This window comes from Notechis scutatus, chromosome 4, assembly GCF_049901735.1.
Source record: "Notechis scutatus isolate UNSWTSFEM ecotype Mainland chromosome 4, rNotScu1.2, whole genome shotgun sequence".
Classification (NCBI taxonomy): Eukaryota; Metazoa; Chordata; class Lepidosauria; order Squamata; family Elapidae; genus Notechis; species Notechis scutatus.
In genome coordinates, this window is record NC_142012.1 from 95,041,651 (window position 1) to 95,067,748 (window position 26,098).

The 26,098-nt window shown below is 35.8% G+C and overlaps 1 protein-coding gene across 11 annotated transcripts in view; it reads left to right on the forward strand.

Annotated features, from left to right (window-relative positions):
* PCDH15 (protocadherin related 15) overlaps positions 1 to 26,098 on the forward strand; it is a 755,413-nt gene that overhangs the window by 602,180 nt on the left and 127,135 nt on the right. For all 11 annotated transcript variants that reach the window (XM_087964118.1, XM_087964124.1, XM_087964126.1 and 8 more), the window contains 3 exons: positions 2,797 to 2,913; positions 18,210 to 18,350; positions 20,082 to 20,194. In XM_087964118.1, coding sequence (XP_087820244.1) covers positions 2,797 to 2,913; positions 18,210 to 18,350; positions 20,082 to 20,194 — 371 coding nt within the window. The remainder of the gene's footprint in view (positions 1 to 2,796; positions 2,914 to 18,209; positions 18,351 to 20,081; positions 20,195 to 26,098) is intronic.

Sequence of the window (26,098 nt, forward strand, 5' to 3'; positions counted from 1 at the left end):
TGGATGCAATGCTTAATCTTATACTACAGATGGAAGGCAATTAGCTAAGGTTATTAATTTACCATTATCGGGTTGTTTCTGCTCTTAATTAGCTGTAAAACGATTGATAAAGGGGGCACTGAATGTCTACACCCAAAGGAAGCTTATTAGAGAACAAGGGAAGAAAAGACAAAAACAAATGGAGTCAGTGGGGAAGCACAGGAAAAAGGTTTTTATAAAGCATACTGATTTGGGCTATTTAGAGCCTAACATTTTTCCTAGGCTAGGGTTTCCTGTGGGGTCTGGGAGATGTGTGACTGCTTTTAAGAAATGTGTCAGACAGTACATATTAAGGCTTGTCCACCAAGGCACTACAGGTGTGTTTGTTTATTCATTCCATTCTGTTGTACAGAAGATCTCCCAAATCACAACCAGAAGTAGAATTTCATGTCTTGGCCTGAGAAAATAATTGAACATGTGCATTAAATAGCAGTGTGCTTCACCTTGCTATAGCTGAATCCTGTCCATTTTACATAGAGCCAAAGTTCATAGGCTTGGAAGTTACCTATTTGCAGGATTCCTTGCTTCTGGTTAATTCATGCCACCATATCTGACAAGGTGGACATGCTCTGGGTTCCATCTATTAAACAATGCCATCGGTTGGGATTCAGGAAACGTGACTCATCTATTATAAAAATCTATCCTTTTGAACTCCATATCCTCAGAGATTTGTAGAGCCCTGCCTTTGCTAGTATTTTAGAAATCCTTGAAGACTTCGATGTTCCCTTGATCATGGGGATCTGTTTGATTAGATGAGCCTGTCACTATTTCTCTTTTTTATTATTCAAGTTGAGTTTATCTCAAGGGACAATTGCATTCATTATTTTTATGGTTGGCTTTGGATTTAATCTTACGTGCATTCACTAAAGTTACAGTGGGTGATTAAATAAATTAATGCAATCAACTTCACCATTGTCATAGATAAATATCATTCACCTGGTTTATGTAGTTAATTAAAGCTGTAATCCAGGAAGCTGTTTGATGAATTGAAACATCTGCAGAAAATGATGCAGTCCTAGGAATCGTATTTGTTTGATCAGCCATAATGTTTTGATAGACAAATAGACAAAATGGTTTTCTGGCAATTCTGTACAGGTTAGTAATATAGGCCTGCAAATTTCCTTTTTTAAAAAAAATTAAATATTTTATTGATTAAATTTTTAAAACATTGGAAACGGTGTGATCGTCCTGGAATTCATTTTTGCCATACATACTATATATATGATATATATCTTATATACATTTATACAGTTATCTTATCTCTGTAGTTTTATCTCTTGTATTCCATTGTGCTTATTTACCTCAATTATCCATTCTATGAATCCTATTCATTTTTTATTCTGAGTCCCTCCTTTCTTTTCCCACCTTTGGTAAAATTTGTTCCATATCTTGTAATATTCTGTCTCATCTTTGTTTTTCAATTCCAGAGTCAGTCTGTCCATTTCAACACACATCAGTATTTTCTTTATCACCTCACCTTCATCAGGGATTTCTCTGTCTTTCCAATGTTGAGCAAAAACCATTCTTGCTGCTGTAATAATATGTACTATTAAATAGGTCACCTCTTTATTATATTTCTCTGTCATAATTCATAGAAAAAATACTTTGGGTTTGTATTCTAATTTATATCCAATCATCTCCTCTAACCACGTGTGTGTCCTATGCCAAAATTCCTGTATTTTTTTACAAGACCACCATGTATGATTATATGTACCTGGTTCTTGGGTACATTTCCAGCAATTTGGTGATAGATTTTTATACATTTTAGCCAGTCTTGCTTGCGGGGGAGATGCCATCTATAGAACATCTTGTATAAGTTTTGTTTTATACAATGTGGCCAGTGTTATATTTCTGTTTTGTTTCCATAATTCTTGCCATTTATCCAATTCTATATTATATCCAAAGTTTTTGGCCCATGCCACCATCGTTTCCTTGACCTGTTATATATACCTGTTATACCTCCATCTTATATTCCAATAAAAAATTTACAAATGTTCCTTATCAATTTATTGTCTGTTCCCCAATAAGATTGCGTTTAGTGTCATGGCTTGTCTACTAATCCCCCATTCTTTCATATCTTTCCCATATCGTGATTGGATTTGCAAATATGCCCACCATTCCAATTCTACCCCTTGTTCTTTTAGCTCTTGTCTCGTTTTTAATTCCCCCTTTTCATTTATAATATCCTTATATGTGATATTTTTTTCCTGGTTAATAAGGTTTGGGTGTACTATCACCTCTAAGGTGGATAACCAAACTGGAATTTCCATGTAGATTTGCTGTTTGATTTTATTCCATGTTGTAAATAAAGCTTGTCTTATCTGGTGTCTTTGAAAATATTGATGCACAACATATCTGCCGTACCACAGAAATGTGTGCCATCCTAGATGTAAGTTGTGGCCCTCTAATGTTAGCAGTCTCTTATTTTTTTAGCATTATCCAATCTTTCACCCAAGTAAGTGTCACTGCCTGGTAGCATATTTCCAAATCTGGTAAACTAAAACCTCCCCTCTCTTTAGTTTCTTGCAAAACTTTTACTTTAATCCTTGGTTTCTTTCCTTGCCATGTAAAGTTCAAAGTCATTTTGTTCAGGCAGATTTCCTCTTGAGCAGCAGGCTGGAGCAACAAAGAGTTGTAAATTAAGAATGAGCATTGGCAGGCTGCTTAGGGAACGGAAGTTTTTTTTAAGAAAAGTTGTGTTTTCATAACCTCATTCTAGATTTGAGAATCATTTTTTTATTTATTTATGTTTTGCAGGATATGAATGATTACTCCCCAGTATTTAGCAAAACTCTGTACAGGGCCATGGTTGCTCCCGATGCGATCAAGGGCACCGTTATCACGATGGTGGAAGCTGGAGATTTGGACCCACCGGTAAGCAAAGAAAGGTTTTTCTTCATATTTTTTTAATGCAAAGAAGAATTTCTTTTAAAACCACATAAACAGATTTAATCCTCTGAACAATAGAAGTGATTACTGCATATGGATTTAACGGCAGTCGCTTTAATGCTAGCCTATCCTGAAGCTGCACTTCAATTACTGTTTTCCAAGATTGATAAGCTACAATGCAAATCTTTTTTCCCCACAACCAGCATTTCCCCACTCTGTGGCCCAGGTTTCTTTTTGATGAAATAATTGATGTTAGAAATCTTTAGTGGGCCTCAGCATGCAGATGGAACAAGGGATAAGCAAGAAATGCATTTCAAATAGCTAATCAGCTAGTTCAAATAACTCTAGTTCCAACAAGAAATAAATATTTTGAAGGGTTATTATTCCTGTGTTTTGTCATTTCTTTAAATCTTTCAGCTAGAAATGTACCTGTAGAAAAAGCTTAATTAAACTCTTGAAAAAGGAGTGAAAGTTTTGACAACTGCATGTGATTAAGTATTTTCTTCCTAACATTGTTCTCTTTTCAAATGCCGACACTGAATTGAAAGTGCTCTTAATGCTAAATTCTGGCTTCCTTATCAAGGTACTGAAGAATATAAGTAGTCAAAAATGTAATTTGAATTTTTATCAAACAACACTTACGTTAGATTGTCAAGAAGGTTAATATTAATAATTGTTACAGGGAATGTTTTCATAATTGATTGCTAATGGGAGAATGTCATATTGATGGCACATATTTAGTGGATATCCTTTCTATAAGCTAAATGAAGGCTCTAAGAGAGAGAGAGATTTCCTAATTTCTCAATAGACAAACATTTTAGTTAAATGATTTTTCCCCAAAGTTACCATAGTTTCATGATCACTGTAAATCTTTCTAAATATCTGGTATAAGTTTCAGAAGCCAGAGGCAAGCTAAGTTTCAGAAGCCAGAGGCAACCTATGGGTGGTGTCAAAGGCGTACTCTCAATTTATTACATTTCTATTACATTTATTACATTTTGTTTTTGGTATATTTTTAATCTGGTGGTGTGAAACATCCAGGATTCTCCAATGGAAGAAGAACAATGGACACGTTGTTCTTCTTCCAATTTGGAACAATGGGCACATTTGGAATTTTGAAAACATGTTGTAGGCACTTTCACAAAATGGTTGCCAAGCTACTCCTAATATTAACTTCTGATATTGTTGTGGTCATTAAGCAGCACTGCAACATTAATTGGAGAGCCAGTTTAATCCAGGTACTGGCCTGGAAACCAGGAGCCTGAGTTCTCATCCTGTTTTAGGCATGAAAGCCAGCTGAGTGACTTTGGGCCAGGCACACTTTCTTACCTCACCTCACCTCACCTCACCTCACGGGGTTGTTGCTGTGAGGAAAATAGAAGGAAGAAGGAGTATTAGGCATGTTTGACACCTTGAGTTACTTATAAAGTAAGTAGTAAAGGTGGGATTAAAGGATTTAATTTTAAGCACTGAAAAAACGTGACATGACCAGTTTTCACACTTACAACTGTTGCAGCATCCCCATGGTCATGTGATAAAAAAAAAAAATCAGGTCCTTGGCAATTGATTTATATTTATGACAGTTGCCGTGTGCTATGATCACGTGATACCCTATTGTGACTTACTGACAAGCAGTGGGGAAGCCAGATTCACTTTTCAACAGTTTGTCTAACTTAACAACTATTGTGATTCACTTACCACTTATGGTAAGAAAGGTCATCAAATTGAGGCAAACTCACTTAACAAATGTTTCACTTAGCAACAGAAACATTGGGCTCAATTGTGATTGTAAATCGAGGACTACCTGTATACATATGTATATAACAACTTTAATTGGACGGGCAGTATCAGAGCTGTAAAATCTCTGAAAACATTTATTTAATTAGAAGGTTATGGAATGGAATGGGATGTCCAATGAAAGAAGATTTGAGCCCCTTTCCCATGCTAATTTAATGTCATAATAGCTAACAGTTAATGCTAATAACAACACTAACAATTGGGGGAAATATTGGTTAACTATATTGTTTGACCAGCAGCATTGCTCCTAGTAGTATCTGAGAGACTAGAACAATTTGTTAAATCCTTTAAAGCCAAAAAAAAAACCTAATATTAATTTTTCTATGTGTTATCAGTAAATCAATTTGATCTGCAGATACTAGGAAATGATTGGAATAAAGAATTCAAATGTTTTATATTTCCTAGACAATGACTTAACTTCTATACCAAGTGTGTCAATGAATCTTAACTATTCTAACAAGTAGGTAACATAAATTCATAGAAGCAGAAAAAATTATGAGCATTAAGGAAATCATTAGTTTTAAAGGACGGATATTATGGTATTATGATTTCTCAAGGTAGATTTCACTAGTAGAAAAAGCAGATAACATGCTTTTTCTCTCTCTCTAAAATATAGTTTTTGGTCAGATTGGTTTTAAACCAGTGGTGGGATTCAAATTTTTTTACCGGTTCTGTAGGCGTGGCTTGGTGGGCGTGGCAGGAGAAGGATACTGTAAAATCTCCAGTCAGAGGTGGTATTTGCCGGTTCTCCGAACTACTCAAAATTTCCGCTACCGGTTCTCCAGAACTGGTCAGAACCTGTTGAATACCACTTCTGATTTAAACTATTTCCTGAACTGTAACCTATAGAATTGTTCCACACAGCGATCTGTTTATAGAATTGCTCAGTATGGTCATCTCTACTCCTTGCATATATTAATATCTGTCTCCTCTGACAAGGATTGGGGAGAAAATGACCAGTCTCCTGACACTTTGTGACTTATTTCAACTCCTTGGGTAGTTTTGGCAGAAAGGTCACAGATATGACTTGGCTAGATTCTTATCAAGAATCTTTACTGCAAAAAGAAGAAAGCCCACACAAAAAGTTAACTGTCCACTTCCAGTGAGTTCAAGTAGTTCAAATGACTTTTATATCTTTAGATTGCCAGCACTATGCTTAGTAGCCTTGAAGCCAAGCTTTTACATAAGGACCCTATTTGGCCTGAGAAACACTGGATTCTACCTCAACCCTAACAATTAAATTATGTGCGTTGTTTTTCTGTAGACTGTATAAGTGCAATGGCCACAAGCTGTGCTTATGTAGCAGAGAAAGCCACAAAACCAGGGGTGGGATTCTACCAGTTGGCACCTATTTGCTAGAACAGGTTGTTAACATTCTAAGCAGTTCGGAGCACCAGTTGTTAGAAGAAATTACTGGCCTAATCCTGTAAGGAAGGCAGGAAGGAAACATTCTGGTGTTGCTTATAGAAACTGCCTCTCTGTTAACCCTTATTACATTCTTGACAGGACTAGACTTCCTGTCTCTGGAACTTCTCTGGAGTCTTTTCCCCCTCCTTTGCTGGTACTTTGCTTGTGTGGAGTGACCATTCAAAGTTACAGTGGCACTGAAAAAAGTGACATATGACCATTTTGGTTTGAAATTGGATTTTCTACAGTACACGTATTCCTCAATTTACAAGTTTGTTTAGTAACCGTTCGAAGTTACAATGGCACTGAAAAAAGTGACTTATGACCATTTTTCACACTTACAACTGTTGCAGCATCCCCACAGTCATGAGAGGCCAGGCGAGGAGATGCGTGCCTCGATGTGAGTGATATTGAGTTGGCCACGCCCAGCCAATAATATGACCACCAAGCCACACCCACCACCTAAGCCATGCCCACAGAACCAGTTGTTAAAAAATTTGAATCCTACCCCTGCACAAAACCTATAATGAAAAAACCTGATTCCATCACCCCCTCCTTCTACCATTAAATGCAAGTTTTTGACAGAAATTTTGGGACACCTTTAATATTGCATTAATTATCAAATCATATGTCTTGATGTGTTTTTAGATGAGATCTACCAATTGAGATTGAGAGAGTCCAGAAATATTTCATGAGAAGAGTCCTCCACTCCTCTACTTGCAACAGAATACCCTATGCCTCCAGACTTGAAATTTTAGGCTTAGATAACTTAGAACTATGCCGCCATCAGTCTGACCTAAGCATAGTACATAAAATTATCCATTACAATGTCCTACCAATGTCAATGACTACTTCAGCTTCAACCTCAACAATACACAAGCACACAATAGATGCAAACTCAGGGTAAACCACACAAAACTCAATTGTAGGAAATACAACTTCAGCAGCAGAGTGGTCAATGCCTAGGAATACTCTACCTGAGTCTGTGGTTTCTTCCCCTAACCCCAAACACTTTCACCTCAGACTGTCTACTGTTGGCCACATCCCATTCCTAAGGGATCTATAAGGGGCATGCATAAGCACCCCAACATGCATACCATCCCTGTCATAATGTTCCCTTTTATTTGTATCTATTTTATATATTAATAATCATGTTTATACTTTTATATATATATTATCAAATACATGCCTGACAAAATAAATAAATAAATGAAAAATAAAAACATAATTGTGCTACCAAGTAACGTCTTTTTGATCCAATCAGTTTGAGCATAAGCAACGTGGCCCATTCTGTTTTCTTCTCCCATCTCATCTCAACTTCCTCCACATTAGATTTCATTTTATTCTGATTGATATAGCTAAACATCTGTGGAGATTCTCAGTCATCCAGGTTATGGTTGTCTCAAAGGTGCTTTTTTTCAAGATGCAACTGGACTTTCTGGTTTTCTTTGAAGACATTTTGTTTCTCATCCAAGCTTCTTGGAGGAGAAACAAGAAACGAAGCTTGGATGAGAAACTAAACGTCTTCAAAGAAAAATCAGAAAGTCCAGTTGCCTCTTGAAAGCATCTTTGGGACATCTGATTGATATCCTTTATTGTTTATTGAAGCCATACAATGTTATTGAAGGATACCTTTTAACTTTACCTAATACTATCAAAAAGTTTAAATTTCAGAATAGTAATTCAATAGCACTCTCTTAGCAGGTGGTGAAATTGAGCCATTAGGACAATTAACAAGAACATGCATAATGTTCTTGCTTTATTTAAAATTAAATAAGCCTGGGGCTAAGAATGCTATTTTACTTATGCATCCTTATTTCCACTCATCACAATAGTATTTCTCTTTTTGGCTTTTTAATATTTATGCATCCTGTTTCCACTATAGTTGCAATAGTATTTTTCCTTTTGGCTTTTTAATATTTAGTGATTAGTGCCATTTTAGGGACTGACAGCAAGTAAAAATGTTATGATTAGCATAATCCTTGAATTATATAGAACCTTTAACTCTTCATTTTCTTCCTTGCTCTCTACTCAACACAATTGTTTAAAAACAGCTTTTTCAGAAATTTTATCTGCCCTCTATATTTTAAGTCTGGCTTTTTGGTCTCTGTTGAATGGTCTATTTCTTATTTTGCCAGTCTTGCTTTTTTTTCCTTCTTCTTTACTTTCCACTTAAATAGGAATTCCTTACAATCATTAAGTAGCTTGGAATCCACTGAGAAAGGATTTGAAGCATTTAGAACAAGGCTGTGCAACTCTTTTCAGTCTGAATGATAACTTTCAGTTTTTGGGAATTTCAGGCAGTATAGGTAGCAAAAAGGTGATATTAGGTAAGTAAAACTCAGACTTCTGGAGCTCTATGGTAACAGAGCAGGACTGAGGAATTAATGTAATAAATTATCCCTGTTTATCTCTCTTCTTCCCAATAGTAAAGTTATCTCAGTCTGTGAGATTCATTGCAATAAAAAGATTTGTGAACCCTCCACCCCCAAGATGACAAATAAAACTTCCCAGAGTCAAACTTCCCAAACTTTCCATGTGTGTGTGTGTGTTTGTGTGTGTGTGTGTGTGTGTGTGTGTGTGTATCACATTTTTGTTCACCTCAAAGATGCAACATCCATTTCATCCTAAGCTCCCCTAAAGTAAAATTTGAAACCCAAGCGGGCAGAGTTCCAAGAGGAAAACACTCTCCTCTTGATCCACCCATATCTTAGTTATGCTACCAGATTGGCCCCCACATTCACAATCAAATCATGGATGAAAGAACACTTATCTGACATTGACAAGCAACAGCTGAAAGTCACAGCTGTCAAAGATCCAGTGATCAGGTATTAAATGTGGAACTGAGATTTGGAGAGAAGGACTATGCTCAAACAATGAACTCAATGGGGTCTATGACAACTCACCACGGCCAACTCACCACAGCCAACTCACCATGCCCAACTTGGCATAGGACAAGCCATCACCATGGCTAGCTCGCTATGGAACAACTCACCGCAGGACAAAAGTTACATATCAAAGAAATAGTGGAATAGAATCAGTAAAGGATGCCAAAGGAAGGACAAGATGAAATGTGAATTACAAAAATTAAAACAATTTTTAATTATTTAAAATAATTAAATTGAATAGTCCTGCAGCAAGTTGTCCTGTGGTGAGTTGACCATGATGAGTTAGCTGCAGCAAATTGTCCATTCCAAACTCAAGGTACCTGAGAGTTCTTTGTCCCTGTTTGTCACAATTTCAATATCCTTGTTCTACCTTCTCATCACCCCAAACATCTCCCATATCTTGTTTCCCCACCCCAGGCTAAGGTATTTATTCCTTCACCCACCTCTCCTTTATATCATACTTAGCACACACAACAAATCAACAGCCACCTCCTCTGACCGCTCCCACCTTCAGCAATAAATAGCTCAGAAACAATCCTTTGAATTGAAGATAGAAATGAATGACAAATAAATCAAAAAGCTACAGCACAAGAGTTTTGGCATAAAATCCAGACATGGCTGGAAGAAATGTTGGGTTTAAAAATTAATTTTATACCAGAGATGTTCCTACTAGGGATAATAAAAGAGAATTATAGTAAAGCAGATATCTACCTAATTATTCATGTAATCACAGCAGTAAGATTATTGCTTGCCGAAACTTGGAAGTCAAAAGAAATTCCAAATGACGAAACAATAATAGGTCAGATTTTTTCAATGCGCTGAACTAGATAGTTTGACATTAGAATTGAAAGGACAAGACGTATCAGAATATTATAAAGTATGGAATATTTTTTATGTATGGAGGGATATGAAAGGAAGTCTGTAAAATGTGAATTAGAATCTAAGATGTAATTGAAATGCATCACAATGAATAAGATATAAAATGACACAAAGACAAAATATAAATATGTATATATGTTTATAAATGCTTATATTGCTTAATGATTTTTTACTAGTATAATAATGCAGACTGATATGTATGTCAAAGAAAGTCCACTATGTTCAAGATGTTTTAAATGTTTATTTTCAATTTATTTATTTATTTTTAAAAGGCTACAGCACAGAATATAATCAGTTGCATAGAAGCAATATTTTCATACTTCCTGAACTTCTTTCAGATAGACTCAATTTTAGCCCATCACAGTAATCCAACCTGCTGGATAAAAGGCCTGGAAAAATGTTGCCAAATTAGCTCCATCAGGTGGGCTTGCAGTTGACAAATCAAGCTAGGTTAATACAAAAAGCACACCGTGCTTCTTATGTTACTATAAAGAAACATATGCTTCTTTCTGGATTAAAAATTGCATCAGTAATGAGCTTGTTCCTATATGGAAATTGCACTCCTGCTAATGCAGAATAAATGCCTCTTCATCTTCTCTGAATCCGAATTTCAGTTTATTGGCCTTCCATTTATTATCACAGTCAGACACTAATTTTGTATTTCTAAGGCTTCACTTGAATGTTATGAAAATATCGATGGTCCTTCCTCATCAGGTCTAGGTGGCATTAAAAGGGAATTTGATGTAGGTACTGAGTTTCATTGGATAAAATTAGACGGATGTACAGCATAAATTAGAAATATTTGAGAGAGGTTTTGCACAGTATGACCTTGAGCTTCTAAACAATGATTGACTGTAACCTTATTTATTCTGTTTCCACCAGTGCAAACTGATCTAGAAGGATACCATAATCCAGAGTTTCTTAACCTTGGAAACTTTATGATATATGGACTTCAATTCCCATAACTCCCCAACTAGTATTACCAAGTTGCCAAGGTTGAGAAACTTTGCCACAGTCAGTGAAGAAAGAAGTTAAGAGAACTGCATTTTTCCTGACTTATTTTTAGGGCTACTTTTATCCCATCTTTACTTTACTTTACATCTATTTTTATAAACAACTCAAGGGAGTGAATGTTTCTCACACTCGTTCCTCCTCCTATTTTCCCAACAACCGTGTGAGGTGAGTTGGGCTGAGAAAATGTGACTGGCCCAAAGTCACACAGCCAGATTTCATGCCTAAGGCAGAACTAGAACTCACAGTTTCCTAGTTTTTAGCCTGGTGCCTTCACCACTAGTTCAACTCTTAAATGTTCACCAAAAACTTGGAGAAAGAGGTGGAATCTTTTTAAATAGCATGAAGCTGATTAATTAGGTGAAATGCTATTGAAAGTAATAATCCAATTTATCCCTTGTGTTTTCATCAATCTGAATCAAATAATGCAGCAGGAACGCCCCTTCTCCATTATTCTCCATGACCCTTTAATTTGGGGCTGCTCTGTGTATGCATGCTGTGTGTGTGTGTGTGTTTATCCATTTCGTTGCTGGATCTTCCTTTTCTTCCCTTTTGATTTCTTGGATTTAACTAAGTGAAATTAACACTGTTGTCCAGTTCTACTACTAGCTCAAATGACAAAAAGGAATATTAATATTTTTTTCCCACGTTTATTACCTTATAAGTAACTCAAGGCAACAAACATGTATAATGCTCCTTCATTGTCCTATTTTCCCCACAACAGCAACCCTGTGATGTGGGTTGGGCTGAGAGAAAATGTCTGGCCCAACATCATCCAGACAGTTTTCATGCTTAAATTAGGATAAGAACTCACAATCACCTTGTTTGTAGGCCAGCACCTTAACCACCAGGCCAAATGCACTCTCTGTATAAACTTGCTATTTCTCCTCTGCTCAAATACTGGATGGTCTTAACATATTAGCCGAGTTAGAAGGGACCTTGTACGTCATCTAGTCCAACCCGCTTCCCAAGCAGGAAACCCTACACCATTTCTGACAAATGTCAATCCAGTATCTTCTTGAAAGCTTCCAATAATGAAGCTCCTACAACTTCTGAAGGCAACTTCTGTTCCATTAGTTTATTGTTCTCACTGTCAGAAAATGTCTCCTTATTTCTAGGTTGAATCTCTCCTTGATCAGTTTACATCTATTATTCCTTGTCTGGCTTTTGGGTGCCTTGGAAAATAGGTTGACTCCCTCCTGTCTGTGGCAGCCCCTCAAATATTGGAACACTGCTATCATGTCTTCACTGGTCCTTTTCTTCACTAGACTAGCCATGCCAAGGTCTTGGGAGTCTTGGGAAAGTATGGAACAGGAGGAGTCAAGTGACCTATACAAAATGTATATTGGTGGAACTCACCTATGGAATGGAAAATGATTGGTGCTTGCTTTCCCAACATGGATCAGAGGAATATAAAATCCTCCATCAATTAACAGCCATGGTAACCACCAGCCAGCCAGAGCACCTAGTCAGCAGATGCTTCAGCAGCCAAATGGTAGAAATCAATTTCTTAAACTTGTTTTGCTTGAGGCTGGCTTCAACACAGGAGATAAGTAACATAAGGCTTCTTATCTGGAATCGTTCTAATTCTGACAAAGTGAAGGAGTGAATTTTTTCTGGCCCCAAGCATCCAGAGCTGAATTGAAAAGTATCAATAAGGAAGGGAAACGATCATAATTGAGTTTTACCCCATTTGTATGTGTGTTGAAATGTCTGTTGCAGATTACAAAAGTGACAGAACTTGTGTTGTGCCACTGTAACGTTCTTACATTGTTCTTAAAATTGTCAGATTTTACAGATGTTGCTTGCTTTCACAGTGGTGAAATATGGAAAATTTATCCAAGTTCTCTACAGTGAGCATACTTTTATTTGTGGAGCGCCAAAGATAAAGGGCATAACTCATATATTATTTGAATGCCAACTGTATTTGAAAGAGAGAGATTGGTATCTTGGATCTCATGCTAGATAAATGGTCTATTGGGGTCCATGCATTAAAATAAAATATGTGGTGAGGACTCAATTATTACACATAACAGCTCTATTGTCTGAAGAAAACAATACAATTAAAAATTACATGTGGCTCTGGTTAGGATAAATTGTAAGAAAGATCCAGAAATAAGATTTGTATTTCCTTTCAATTCTACTTTTACACTACTTTGTTACACATTACCTTGTTACTATGCATGGCCTTAGATTGGCTCTGTATATGGACCAATGATTAATGAAAGAAGTATTATTTTTTAATGTTATGATTGACCGCACAGCCAGACGTTTAAACCAGATTTGGCATTTTTGTTCACGTCATTTTTGCTCCTTCCCAAGGACATGAAATAGGCACATAATGTTGTTAAATAATATTAAAAGTATGATCACAGGATGTAAGCTTTTCTCATCTCAATTGACTGATGGCGATTTTGTCAATGATAGTGGTGTTAATTGGTTCTCCATATGTTTTGGAACTACATCCAAGGTGCCTATTGCTATTAGGACTATCTTTGCATTCCTTCACCACAGTCATTCTATTTCTGTTTGCATGTCTTTATACTTTGTTATTTTCACCAATTCTTTCTCTTCTGTTGTCTCCAGAAAATGCAATGTCCACTTTCTAAACTTTTTTGTTTTTCTTATCAACATTAATAAACATTGGCAGATGCCTATCTTTTTGGATTCTAAAGTTCCAGAGCAAGTTACAGTAGCTTCTTCATCTATTACTTTTTCTGATATGTGATCCCATAAGGCCTTGTTTGCAATGTTTGAAGTCTGTGTAATTGTTAGAATATGATAAAAATAAAACAACAGACTGTGATAATCAGAATCTGTAACAGGCTTTATGAATAGATATTGCAATATCGACCCCCGATCTCCCAGACCGCAGTTTGAGAGAAAGGAGACACCCTTTTTCAGTAAACCTTATATAGGATTATCACAGTTAGAAGATTACATAACACTTCCTGTTTTGCACACATAGAAATTACAGAAAATTCCATAAGAAATTTCTGGGTGTTTTTCATAGCCCCTCCCATGCATCCATGGAAACCCCCCAACTTTCTTCTCTTCACCATTATCATCAGATTTCCTGTTTTCTTCTTAAAAGATTACACAAGAGATCATTAATAACTCTTATAATGTCAAGGCGACCTTCTATGCATCTCAAACCAAGCCAAGGACATAATATTTTGCAATTCTACAGAACTTTAGCAGAATAAACAAGTTCATAACAAGTTATATAAATGTTCTGATCTCTAACAGGTCAGATTAAGATCAAACATGGAGTCTGTCCTGCTCACTATTCTCAGGTGTATAAGGTAAATTTCCACATATAACAGTAATCTTCTTGCAGCAGTAACCACGTTGTCCAACTTCTTTGCAGGGATGGCATTTGCCATCTGTGCTATATTCTCAATTCTGACTTTATATGCATTTGTTCTTAAGGTTTGATCTTATGCATCCAGAATTAGTCCCTCTGTCTCTTCTTTCAATTTTCCTGCTCTTAGTCATTACCACATTTTGTTAACTTATTTGCCTGCTAATTTTTTATGTATTGGCCATTTGATACTTTGTCTTGCCGTATCTTTTTTCTATTCTTCATTTGATTGATTGATTGATTGATTGATTGATTGATTACATTTCTCTGCCACCCATCTCACTGTCAAATGACTTTGGGTGGCCTGCTGTACCATAACAGCAAGTATACAAAACATTAATCAATAAAACACCAACTATTGAAATGAACAGAGATTAAATGAATTAGAAAATAGAATGGGCGGGATATTCTTCCTATACCACTAACTACTTCTAGCATGGGATGCTCTCATCAGGGTTGTTATTCAATCCTTCATTCCACACCCACCAATGTTCTTTGGAAAATATTGTCTGTCAATGTCACTGTATGGATGAACGTCGCTGTATGGATGATTCATTGTTAATATTTTTCTGGTCTTTCTATCCAGCGCTTTTAGTTCTGCTTAAGTCCAGTTCACTATTCTAACTGTGTAGCTAATGGCTGGAATTGTCCAGGTGTTAACTGTCTTGATGGTATTTCCACCACTGAGTTTCAAATTTCAAATCTTCAGTCTCATGATGTATTCACCTCTAAGCTTCTTCTTAACTTCAGTATGCTTGATGTTATCAGCTTGAAAAATGCCCAGGTGCTTATAATTATCTTCTTCATCCAGTCTCTTGATATTATTTCCTTATGGTATGGAAGTAGGATATTTCAATTCCTTCAGTTTTCTCTACTTTTCCCCTGTTGTATCATAAAGATTATCCACTGCAATATAGATATAGAATCACTGCAGGGGTGGGCTGCTGGGGGTTCGCAGGGGTCTGGTAGAACCCTTAGTAAGTTTCTGTGCAGTTTGGAGACCCCCAAATCCCACTCCTGATTGGCCCTGCCCACCCCGCCCCTCCCAGGAGTCCCCACACAGCCCATTTTGGATGCAGGTAAGTGCAGGGTGCACATGTAGGCTCGGAGAGAGTGAAAACGGGCCTCCTGAAAGTTTGGGAAGGCTGGAAATGGGCCCATTTCTGGCTTCCAGAGAGCATCCGGAGCCCGGGGAGGCTGTTTTCACCCTCCTGGAGGCTCAAGGAAATCCTCCAGAGCCCAGGGAGGACAATAACACTCCCCCTCTGCCCTGGTGCAGAAGGCTAACTAGGCCATGCCCACCATGGCCACACACATCCAGCAACCGAGCAGAGAACCCTTTGCTAAAAATTTTGAAGCCCACCCCTGAATCACTGTATTTATGGACAGTGTTGAGCAGTAATTCTATTTCAGATGGTGTTTTTCCGTATAGCTTCAGATCATCTACGTAAAGGAAGTGGGAAACCCTGGCAGATGTTTTTGATATTTGATAGCCTGACTTGTTCAGTATTGTTGATAGAGGAATCAGTGCAAATATTAAAGGTGAGAGAGAGAGTCTCCTTCAAAGATTCCTCTCTTGATATTGACCTGTCCAGTCTATCTCCATTGACCAGCATCTGTGTCTTCTATTGAACCATTGATCTTTGCACAAAGCTTTGACATTTCTATGACCGTTATTTCTCAGCATTTGATTATCCAAACACATGTCAGAGTCAAATGTCATCTTATCATCAATCCAAGATATTTTCAAATTGGTCTTCCTTCACTTGCAGTTTTCCAAAATCATCAGTTAGGAGCTGATTTTTATTCCTTAGCTGTTTGGTCAGTTTTCTTTCTGATAGAAAGAGCTTGTTTTCAACTAAAAGCTTTTGACCTGCATCAGCTACCATACCAATCTACAGTTTCACATCCTTGCAGTATGTTATTAAACTGCTTGGCAATGAGTGGGTCTAGATGAGCCAAATGTTTCAAACTGAAACATGCTATTCATTTTCAGTGTGATGAGTTTCTGGAAAAAGACAGATTATAAATCTAACAAATAATGCTTTTGAAAATATCATTTTCTGCATCAGATCCCCTTCACATCAGCATGGAAACATGGCAATAAATTAATAACTTTGGTAAAATACTGTTATTTAAAAGTGCCAAAGGTCCCATTGTTTTGTTATACTTATTTTTCATAGTAATTATTTTGGAATGAGTATGCAATCTGATGAGCCAATTTTTGTATATCCTAAGTATCCTTTGCCATAGGGGTATAAGTCTTCTTATTTAATTAATGTCCTAAATTGGTTGGTGTTTACAACAAAAACAAGATGATTTTTTAATCACTTAAGGCAACATAAAGGAATAATGATGACAGTAAAAGCCAGTTTATTAGCAAAACTGCAATGTTGCATTTTTGTTAAAAAAAATGCATATTGGATATAATTTTATACATATGTTCTGCCCAGGAAATGCAGACTAATAATCATCAGTCCTTCCAAATGAGAAGGATATCCTGATACCCTTAGCTGGGACAGATTTTCTGGTTCCATTTCACATAAGTTTAACACATTGTTTTGCCAATGCAACAAGAAATGAGGAAAGATTTGATCTGCCTTTTCTCTCTAAGTGAACTCAAGGATGTATGCTGGGTACCTGATAAGTCTACAGAAACATTTTAACCACATCATATAATTTTCACTGTATTGAAAAAAAAAAGAATGTATTAAGATTTATAACTTAATAAAAATGAAAAAAATCTGCAAATCCCTGCCAAAATCAAAAGTGTCACTGAAGAGTACAAATAAAATATATATTTTATATATTGCCAGACATTGCAAGTATTCAGTACAAATGTACTCCTGGAGCTTTGCTTTTTCTTTTAGGAATGAGGGCTGTTCTTTATTCTTTTTTTTCTATGTATTTTTTTTTTGAGAGGTTGCACTAATGGTATGGGACTGGGTTGTTTGAGGGACTATCTTGTCCCAGTTTGGTCTGTCCATCTTATTAGGTTTGTCAGAAGAGGCAGGTCCAAGATCTTTCTGTTAGGACAGGTCATTTGGTGGTTCCAGGAAGATACACTATTCTGTCATGACACTCATCCTTAAGAATATAATCCCCTCAAGGATCTACTTGGGCCCAATCCAGTGGCTTACAGAAGTGGTTCCATCTTTAAAGATGTGGTTTCCAGGAAGAAACACTATTCTGTCATGGCACTCCTCCTTTGGAATATCATCCCCTCAAGGATCTGCTTGGGCTCAACCCAGTGGCTTAAAGATGTGATTCCATCTCTAGGCTTGGGGATCTGGATGTCTGATAGAGTGGTTATGTTGTAAGTGGTTTCTTATACCTCAGCTGCTGGTTGTGTTATATTGTATTTCATGTAAATTTTAACATGCTTCATTCTTTTACAGTTTGCAGTTGTTGTAAAGTACCTCAAATTATGTTTCTGAGAGGGGTACCCATATAAATTGAAATTATATCTATGTGTATTTACAGACACACATAATATACATATATAGCATTTGCCCCAATGAAATTTAATAACATTTATGATGTAATTTCTAATAAATGGGAGGTGGGGAAACAGCTTGTGTTCATACCTGCAGAATCCGAAATTGGTCTTAAGAAAAGTTTTTGGTTAGAATGTGTGTGTGTGTGTGTGTGTGTGTGTGTTGAAAAATATTTCTTTGTAATAAAAAAGTATATTGTGCATCTTTACAATATTAAAGAGTTACCTTGAGGGCAAGATGGGCAGCCAATAAATTTTACAAATACATAAATCAATTTTAAATGTTTTTACAGAAGTGGATGCCTAGTATATTTAAAACACAATAACAGTATGTCTTATTTTAGAAGCAATGACCCAGAATGAAATGTGAGGTTATATTTGATTTTTTCATTCTTACTGTCTAAGCTATGCTAATTTAAAATATACACTTTTTTCATAGGGTACACCAGCAAGTCACGTACGATATAAAGTAGATGTTGTCCAATTCCCATATAGTGCAAGTATCTTTGATGTTGAAGAAGAATCTGGACGTGTAATAACCAGAGTGAATCTTAATGAAGAACCTAGTACATTGTTTAAGGTAACTGTACACCTATGCATTTCAACATGCTTAAAACAGCTTTCCTGGAGTCTTTCTGCTATGTTTGGAATTAAAACTTATTTGTTTCATAGGCAGCGCAACCAATTTACCTACTGGATGGCAGATTGGTGAATTCCATTTTAATGTGTTGCATAATAATGCCACTAGAATGATTCTACACAGAGTTTGCTCTATGCAATAATACTGATATCCAGTCTTTAATACATGTTGATGCATACACAAATACATATACAAATCAAGTGCAGTAACTTAACCAGAAATTAAATTAATATTTAGAAAAGAATGCTTTGACTGAATACTTCTTTGGGTTTCACTGAAGTTTTGTTGTATTTTATTCTTAATATGAATAATACTTATAAAATACAGGCAGTCCTAATTGTGAGTGGATTTTCTGTCACCAAGTACATTTAGTCCTCAACTTATGACCAAAATTGAGCCCAAAAATTATGTTGTTAAGTAGAGAATAATATGAATAATACTTATAAAATACAGGCAATCCTAATTGTGAGTGGATTTTCTGTCACCAAGTACATTTAGTCCTCAACTTATGACCAAAATTGAGCCCAAAAATTATGTTGTTAAGTAGAGAATAATATGAATAATACTTATAAAATACAGGCAATCCTAATTGTGAGTGGATTTTCTGTCACCAAGTACATTTAGTCCTCAATTTATGACCAAAATTGAGCCCAAAAATTATGTTGTTAAGTAGAGATAGCATATTGATTACATAAATATGCTATCTCTACTTAAATATGTTATCTCTACTCCCTTTCCCTTCTGTACTTTTTTGTTAGAACTCTAGTGCAACTGAGATTCATTTCAAGGGATACTTCTGCCAGAAATTTGAAATTAGCCTTAGAAATGTGCCTAGTCATGAGCTTTTTAATCAGAGAATTAATCTTCACCAAAATGTTTATACTGTATGTAAAAACCAAACAGTATGGTCTAAGCCCTCTGGTATTATTAAGAACCGTGGTGGCATAGTGGATGGAGTGCAATATTGCCTCCTGACTCTCACTGGCTGCAGTTTGAGTCCTTTGATCCTGACCAGCTCAAGGTTGACTCAGCCTTTCATCCTTCTGACGTCAGTAAAATGAGGACTTAGATTGTTGGGAGTAATATATTGACTCTGTAAACTTTTTAGAGAACTCTGTAACACACTATGAAGTAGTATATAAGCCTAAGCGCTATTGCTATTATACATGCAGCAAATTTTTTTAATGAGGTTTATGTTGAGGTTGATTATATGTCATCAAGTTGTTTCTAATTCATAGCAACCTCTTAGATAGATTTTATCCATGCCTAACCTGATCTTTCAGGTCTTCAAATTATGCTGAAATGAAATATCTCAACCCACATACAAAAAGAATTCGATGGGAGTAAGGAAACTTTTCAAGAGACACCTGAACATCTCTAACAGTGATTTTGTTTCTCTTTATTTATCCCTAAGAAAATGCACTCTTAAAATGTGCTGGTTGAAAATATTTATAGAACTGAGCTTTACAGTTAGAATTTCAGAGTAGAACAAAAAAAGATCAGAGGTTGGTTTTTTTTAATGCATTGGCTTTTGGAATGTATGGTGCATATTTTATTATTTTTATTTACATTTGTTACTTTTTTGATATAATTAATAAAATAAATCCCCAATCTCCAAAATTATTGAATTGAGAAACATATGTTCAGTCATTGTGTTTGTGTGCTTTACAGCTTGTGGTCATTGCCTATGATGATGGGGATCCGGTGAAGTTTAATACAACCACTGTAGAAATTTCCGTGTTGCAACCCTCAGTAATTCCACGGTTTACCCAGGATGAGTACAGGTATAATATCTTCTCGCATTAATATTATTTTTGAAAAAAATTGGAGGGTAGACATTGGCTTTCTTAACTCTTATATTCAAGATGTTGACCTTAACTTTTAAAAGCCTAATTGGGCCAAGACCTTCAATACATTTGTATTTAGGAGCGCTATAACAATATTGCACATGTACAAAAGAATCTTTTGGGAGGGGGGTCCACATTAGACCTGGCCTTCTGTACGGATGTTTAGGAAAGCAACATATATCATTTGTTTTTAGAATTGTTTTCAATTGAATGTATAAATGATTTATGCGTTTGTATGATATGCACTATTGTGTCTTCTAGTTTGCTGCTATCTAATTATAACATATTCTGAGAGCCATGGCGTTTTAAAGGAGAGCAAGTTTTTTTTTTTTTTTTTTTTTTAAAGAGCAAGTCTTTTTTGCTGTTGTTGTTGTTGTGTATATTTTGGGCTTAGGTTAAATAATTAGAGCACAGTAACACTGGTTAGAGTTTACATCCTAGAATTTTGGCAGAATATGTAGCATGCAGAAAGGTCTAGTACTATTAAATACAGGCAATTGTTCACAAGTGCTTATAAAACTGCACAGGATATTTCTATTCTGGCTTTCAGTATTAGAAAAAAGGTGATGCGAAGTCAATTAAATAGTGCTTACAACATTTAGAATATTGCTATTTGAGTTTTCTGGTTGTGCAATTGTCCTTTTCCGGCAAGTATCCAAATACAAAGGTTTGCAGTAACACATGTGCTTTATGAATAGGGTGACCATGCTCTTAAGTTTTCAGGTTGCCAAATGCAAAAACTATGTTTCTTCCTCTGTTGAACTGAAACAAAAAGAAAAAAAAATTAACTATTGTGGATATGCATTAGGATGAAACCTCAAATCAGTTGCCAGAGGAGAATATTTTTTTTTCCTTTTCTTGTGTTGTTCATGACATGTGTTAAATTGATTCCTTTGCTGTTCTTTCATTGGTAGACGGTGTTCTAGACTCAAATCAAATCAAGCATAAGTTCTGCTTGCTGGCCACATTACTTTTTATTTTCCTTTGTATCTTGTATTTGATAAAAAATATTAAAAATAAATAAATACTTAAAAAGAATTTTAAAAATAAAACAAGTAGTAGTAGTAGTAGTAGTAGTAGTAAAAAATAATAAAAGACAGAATAATATATTGCTATTGGTGATGGGTTAAGAGTGAGCAGTTAAAGTTTGCCTAATTTTATATACTGCACAGCAGAATTTCGTCACACTCAGAGAAACATTAAAACAGCGAGATATTTATATCAAATAAGCGTTCCAAATATCTGAAGGACATTAACTTTAGCACGCTGCAATGCACTTCCTACAGCAGTTTTGGAGGACCGATACAGAAAAATACCATATGAACTGAGATTATGCCCCTGTGTACAAGGGACCATTTAAACTCTAGCTCATGTCCTTCTGTCCTGCATCTTCTTTTTTTTTTTTTTTTGGAAAAATACTTTTATTAGTTTTACCTTTAAAAGAACAACACAACTACAAATTATGTACAACAAAAAGAAAAATAGGCCTTGGCATAGACCAAGAGGGAGAGAGAGGAAAGCCTAAGAGAGGGAAAGGGAAGAGTAAGGGAGGGAAGAATAGAGTAGGGAAAACAGTTAAAATAAAACCATATTTTGTGTGACTGTCTGTAAGATCCTTTCTTCTTCAAAGTATCATCGGCGGTGCTTTTCTTTATCTCTGCTTCGGAGGCCCTCGGCCATCATTTTCCTAGAGATGATCTATCTTTGGTTTAACCAATTATACAAAGGATTCCAATTGTTGTAATATGATGAGGATTCTTTATTTTTTAGTGCTTGGGTTAGTTTGTCCATTTCGGCGCATTGTAAAATTTTCTGAATAACCATATGTTCAGAGGAATGGAAGATAATTTCCAAGCACTGGGCAAATGCCAGTCTGGCTGCGGTTAAGATATGAATTACAATATACTTACGATTTTTTGGGTATTTGTTTATCGAAAATTCCTAGAAGGAAGGACTCTGGTTTGTACTCTATTTGTTCCTTGGTTATTTCCTCTAGCCAGCGCCTAATTTTTGCCAGTACTTCTGGGTTTCCTTGCACGACCACCACAAATGGAAGAAGGTACCTTCTATGCTTTGACATTTCCAACAATTGGGGCTGCGTGTTGGGTGCATCTTCGCCAATCTCGAAGGGGGCAGGTGCCATCTATAAAACATTTTATATCGTTTTCTTTATAAGCTGCTGATTTCAGTGATCTTAATGTTCCTGTTCCAGATCCTTTCCCATTCTACTAGCGTAATGCTCCGTCCCACGTTTCTGCTCCACGCAATCATATTTCCTTTGACAATTTCTTGTTCTAATTCAGTTTCTAATAAATGTTTGTAAAATTTAGATATATTTTTTTTTTTGCTCGATCCTAATAGAATTTTGTCTAAAGTCTGTAATTTATTGTAGATTCCAAATTCCTTAATATCTTGTTTATATCTACTATGAATTTGAAGGTACACCCACTGATCAATTTTAAATCCTCGCTCTTGTAATTCTTGTCGGGTTTTCAATTTTCCTTGTGGGTCTAATAAATTTTCGTACTTAATCATTTTAGTTATATCCAAATTATTAGGGTGTACTATCGCTTCCATTGGAGATAGCCAAATCGGTATTTTTAGATAAAGTTTTTTACGTACTTTTTCCAATTGGTTAATAGAGAGTCCCTGATAAGATGCCTATGGAAATATGATTGCCTGGGTTTCCCAGTTTCCCACAGAAAGGCATGCCATCCTTTCTGCATATCGTGGCCTTCTAATATTAATGTTCTTTTGTTAGTTAAATTCACCCATTCCTTTATCCATAGTAGGGTGGCTGCCTTGTAATATACTTCCCAGTTTGGCAGGCCTAACCCTCCTCTGCTTTTCAAATCTTGTAGGGCTTTTACATTAATCTAGCTTTTTTCCCTGCCAAATAAATTTCAGTGTTATCTTGTTTAATTCCGTAAAATTTTTTTTATTTAATTTGATTGGAATTGTCTGGAATAGATATAGAAATTTTGGCAGAATATTCATCTTAATCAGAGCAATCCTGCCCAATAAGGAAAGTTGTAATGTACTCCAGGAATCTAAATCTTTCTTGGATTGTTGGAGAAGTTTGTCATAGTTGTTTTTCTTTTAATGATTTGCTTTGTGGAGTAAGCCAAATTCCTAAGTATTTAATTTTTTTTGTCACCTGTATTCCCATTATTGTCTCTAGTTCTTTATTCTGGTCTCCTGTTAAATTTTTAGACATTAATTTCTGTTTTACCCCTATTAATTTTAAATCCTGCGACTTCTCCAAATCGTTCTAGTTCTTCTAATAAGTTATGTCCTTTTTCTATAGGCTCCTCCAGAAAAAAAACCAAATCATCAGCGAAGGCTTGTACTTTGTACTCTTCTGATTTAATCCTCAGTCCTCTAATTCTCGAATTTTGCCTAATATCGTCAAAAGAGATTCTAGGGCGAATATGAAAAGCAGAGAGAGAGAGGGCAACCCTGTCTGACCCCTTTTTCTATTTTTATCGGGTCAGTTTGTTCCCCATTTATTAGAATATTTGCCTGTTGGGTATGGTAAATTGTAGTGACGTTTTGAATCTAGTGCCAAGGTTCATATTGTATATTTTTGAATTAAAAATGCCAATTTAAATTGTCGAATGCTTTTTCAGCGTCCAAAAACATAAAAGCAAATTGTTTTTCCGGATGGGCTTCGTAGTATTCTGAAATGTCTATCACTGTTCTTAGATTATTCTTAATTTGTCGAAATGGGAGAAATCCATTTTGATCTTCATGGATATGTGTGTTTAGAACCTGTTTTAGTCTATTAGCTATTATAGAAGAGAATAGTTTGTAATCTGCATTCAGGGCGAGATTGGTCTATAATTATTAATAAGTCTATGGTCTAGGTCCTCCTTCGGGATCAGCGAAATTAAGGCTCCCCTCCACGAGTCGGCATCTTTTGGCTACTAGGGTACCTCATTGAATACTTCCAGCATCAGTGGTCCAATTTGTTCTATAATTGTTTTGTAAGTTCTACAGGTATCCCGTCCGGTCCTGGCGCTTTATTGTTACTTTGCTTCTCTATTGCTGACTTCAGTTCGGACCATGTTATATTTTTGTTTAATAATTCTATCTCTTCCTCTCCAATTGCTTTTTCATTTGCTTCCTCTAGATATTTCATTATTTTGTCCTCACAAACGTCTTCCTTTTTGTATAATTTCCTGAAGTATTTAAAAGTGATCTCTTTTTCTTCTCTATCTCCTCTTGCAAATTGCCCCTCTCGTCCATTAATTGGTGTATCAATCTTTTTTTCTTTCATTTTCTTAAGTTTGTGGGCTAACCATCTCCCTGGCTTGTTTGCGTGCTCAAAATAAATTTGTTTAGTCATTTTCAGACTACTCTCTAATTTTTCTTGTTCCAATAAATTTAGATTGTGTTTAGTTGTTATTAACTGATTCTGTATTCTTTGATTTTTGGGGTTCTTTTGTAGTTGGGTTTCTAAATCCTTAATTTCTTGTTGTAAGTTACTTTGTTGGGCATACTTTCTTTTATTTCTCATAGCATTGTAAGAGATAGTTGTTCCTCTTATAAATGCCTTCATTGTGTCCCATATATTTTGTTTGAAGTTAGATCATTATTATTTTCTTTTAAGAAGAAGTTCAGTTCTTCTTTCAATTTATTAGTGTATTCTTCTTCTTTTATTAAGTGAGTGTTAGAGTCCATCTTCTTTTTGGTTTTCTTCTACCTCTCAGGTTATTTGAATTGGGTTGTGATCAGCCCAGTCGTTTGGTAAAATTTCGCTATCTTTGATTTCATTAATTAATTCACCATTTATCCAAGCCATATCTATTCTTGTCCAAATTTTGTGTGGGTTAGAGTAAAAGGTAAACTGTTCTTTTTGGGTTTAGTTTTCTCCAAATATCTACAGATTCAGTTCGTACATCATATCCTTACATGGCTTCGAAAATTCTCTTTTTCCTTTTTTATTCTTACTCATGTTACTATGATCCTTCCGGTAGTCAGCAATAGAGTTAAAATCGCCAATCAGAAAAAATATTGCCATTTCCGAAATCTATTATTTTTGGTGAAGATGTTTGAAAAATTTACCTTGATCATCATTTGGGGCATAGATTACTACCAGTAAAAATGTAATGCCATTAATTGAAGTTTGTACCACCAGGGTTCTTCCTTCAGGATCCGCCCAGATTAACTCCGCTTTTAAATCATCTCTCACATATATTGCAATACCTTTCTTTTTGTGCTCATCTGCTGGTGCTGTGAATAGTTTTCCCAGTTTCGGACAATCTAGAAATTTCTCCTCACTTTTCCTAATGTGTGTTTCTTGTATGCAAACTATATCAACGTTTTGTTTTATTAGTTTATTTAGAATCCTCTTCCTTTTAGCTCTTGAATTTAGGCCGTTTATGTTGATGGAAAGGATTTTACTTCCTTCCTCCATTTACTTAAGTCTGCCTCGCTTTTTGTCTCGTAATTATACGGCTCTCTTCTTGTAGGAGGTATGGGGATGTTTCTACTCTTTCTTGTTGTAAGTTGTCTTTTCCTTGAGTTTGGACGGGTCTTTCTTCCTTGTTCCTATGGCGGTTCCGATCTTCCTGCATGTTCCCTTGGGTTTCCTCCTTAGTGTGTTGATCCTCCGTGGTTGTTAGTTGTTCTAGAAAGTCTTGTGCTTGTTCTATTGAATCTATTTTAATTTTCCTTCCCTTCCACCATATTAGCATCCCTTCTGGAATTTGCCATTTAAATGAAATTCCTTTTTTATTTAAGTGGTTAGCTAAAAATTTATATTCTTGCCTTAAGGCCCTCACTTTTCTCGGAATCTGCTTGAGAACTATGATCTCTTTGCCCATATATAATACTCTC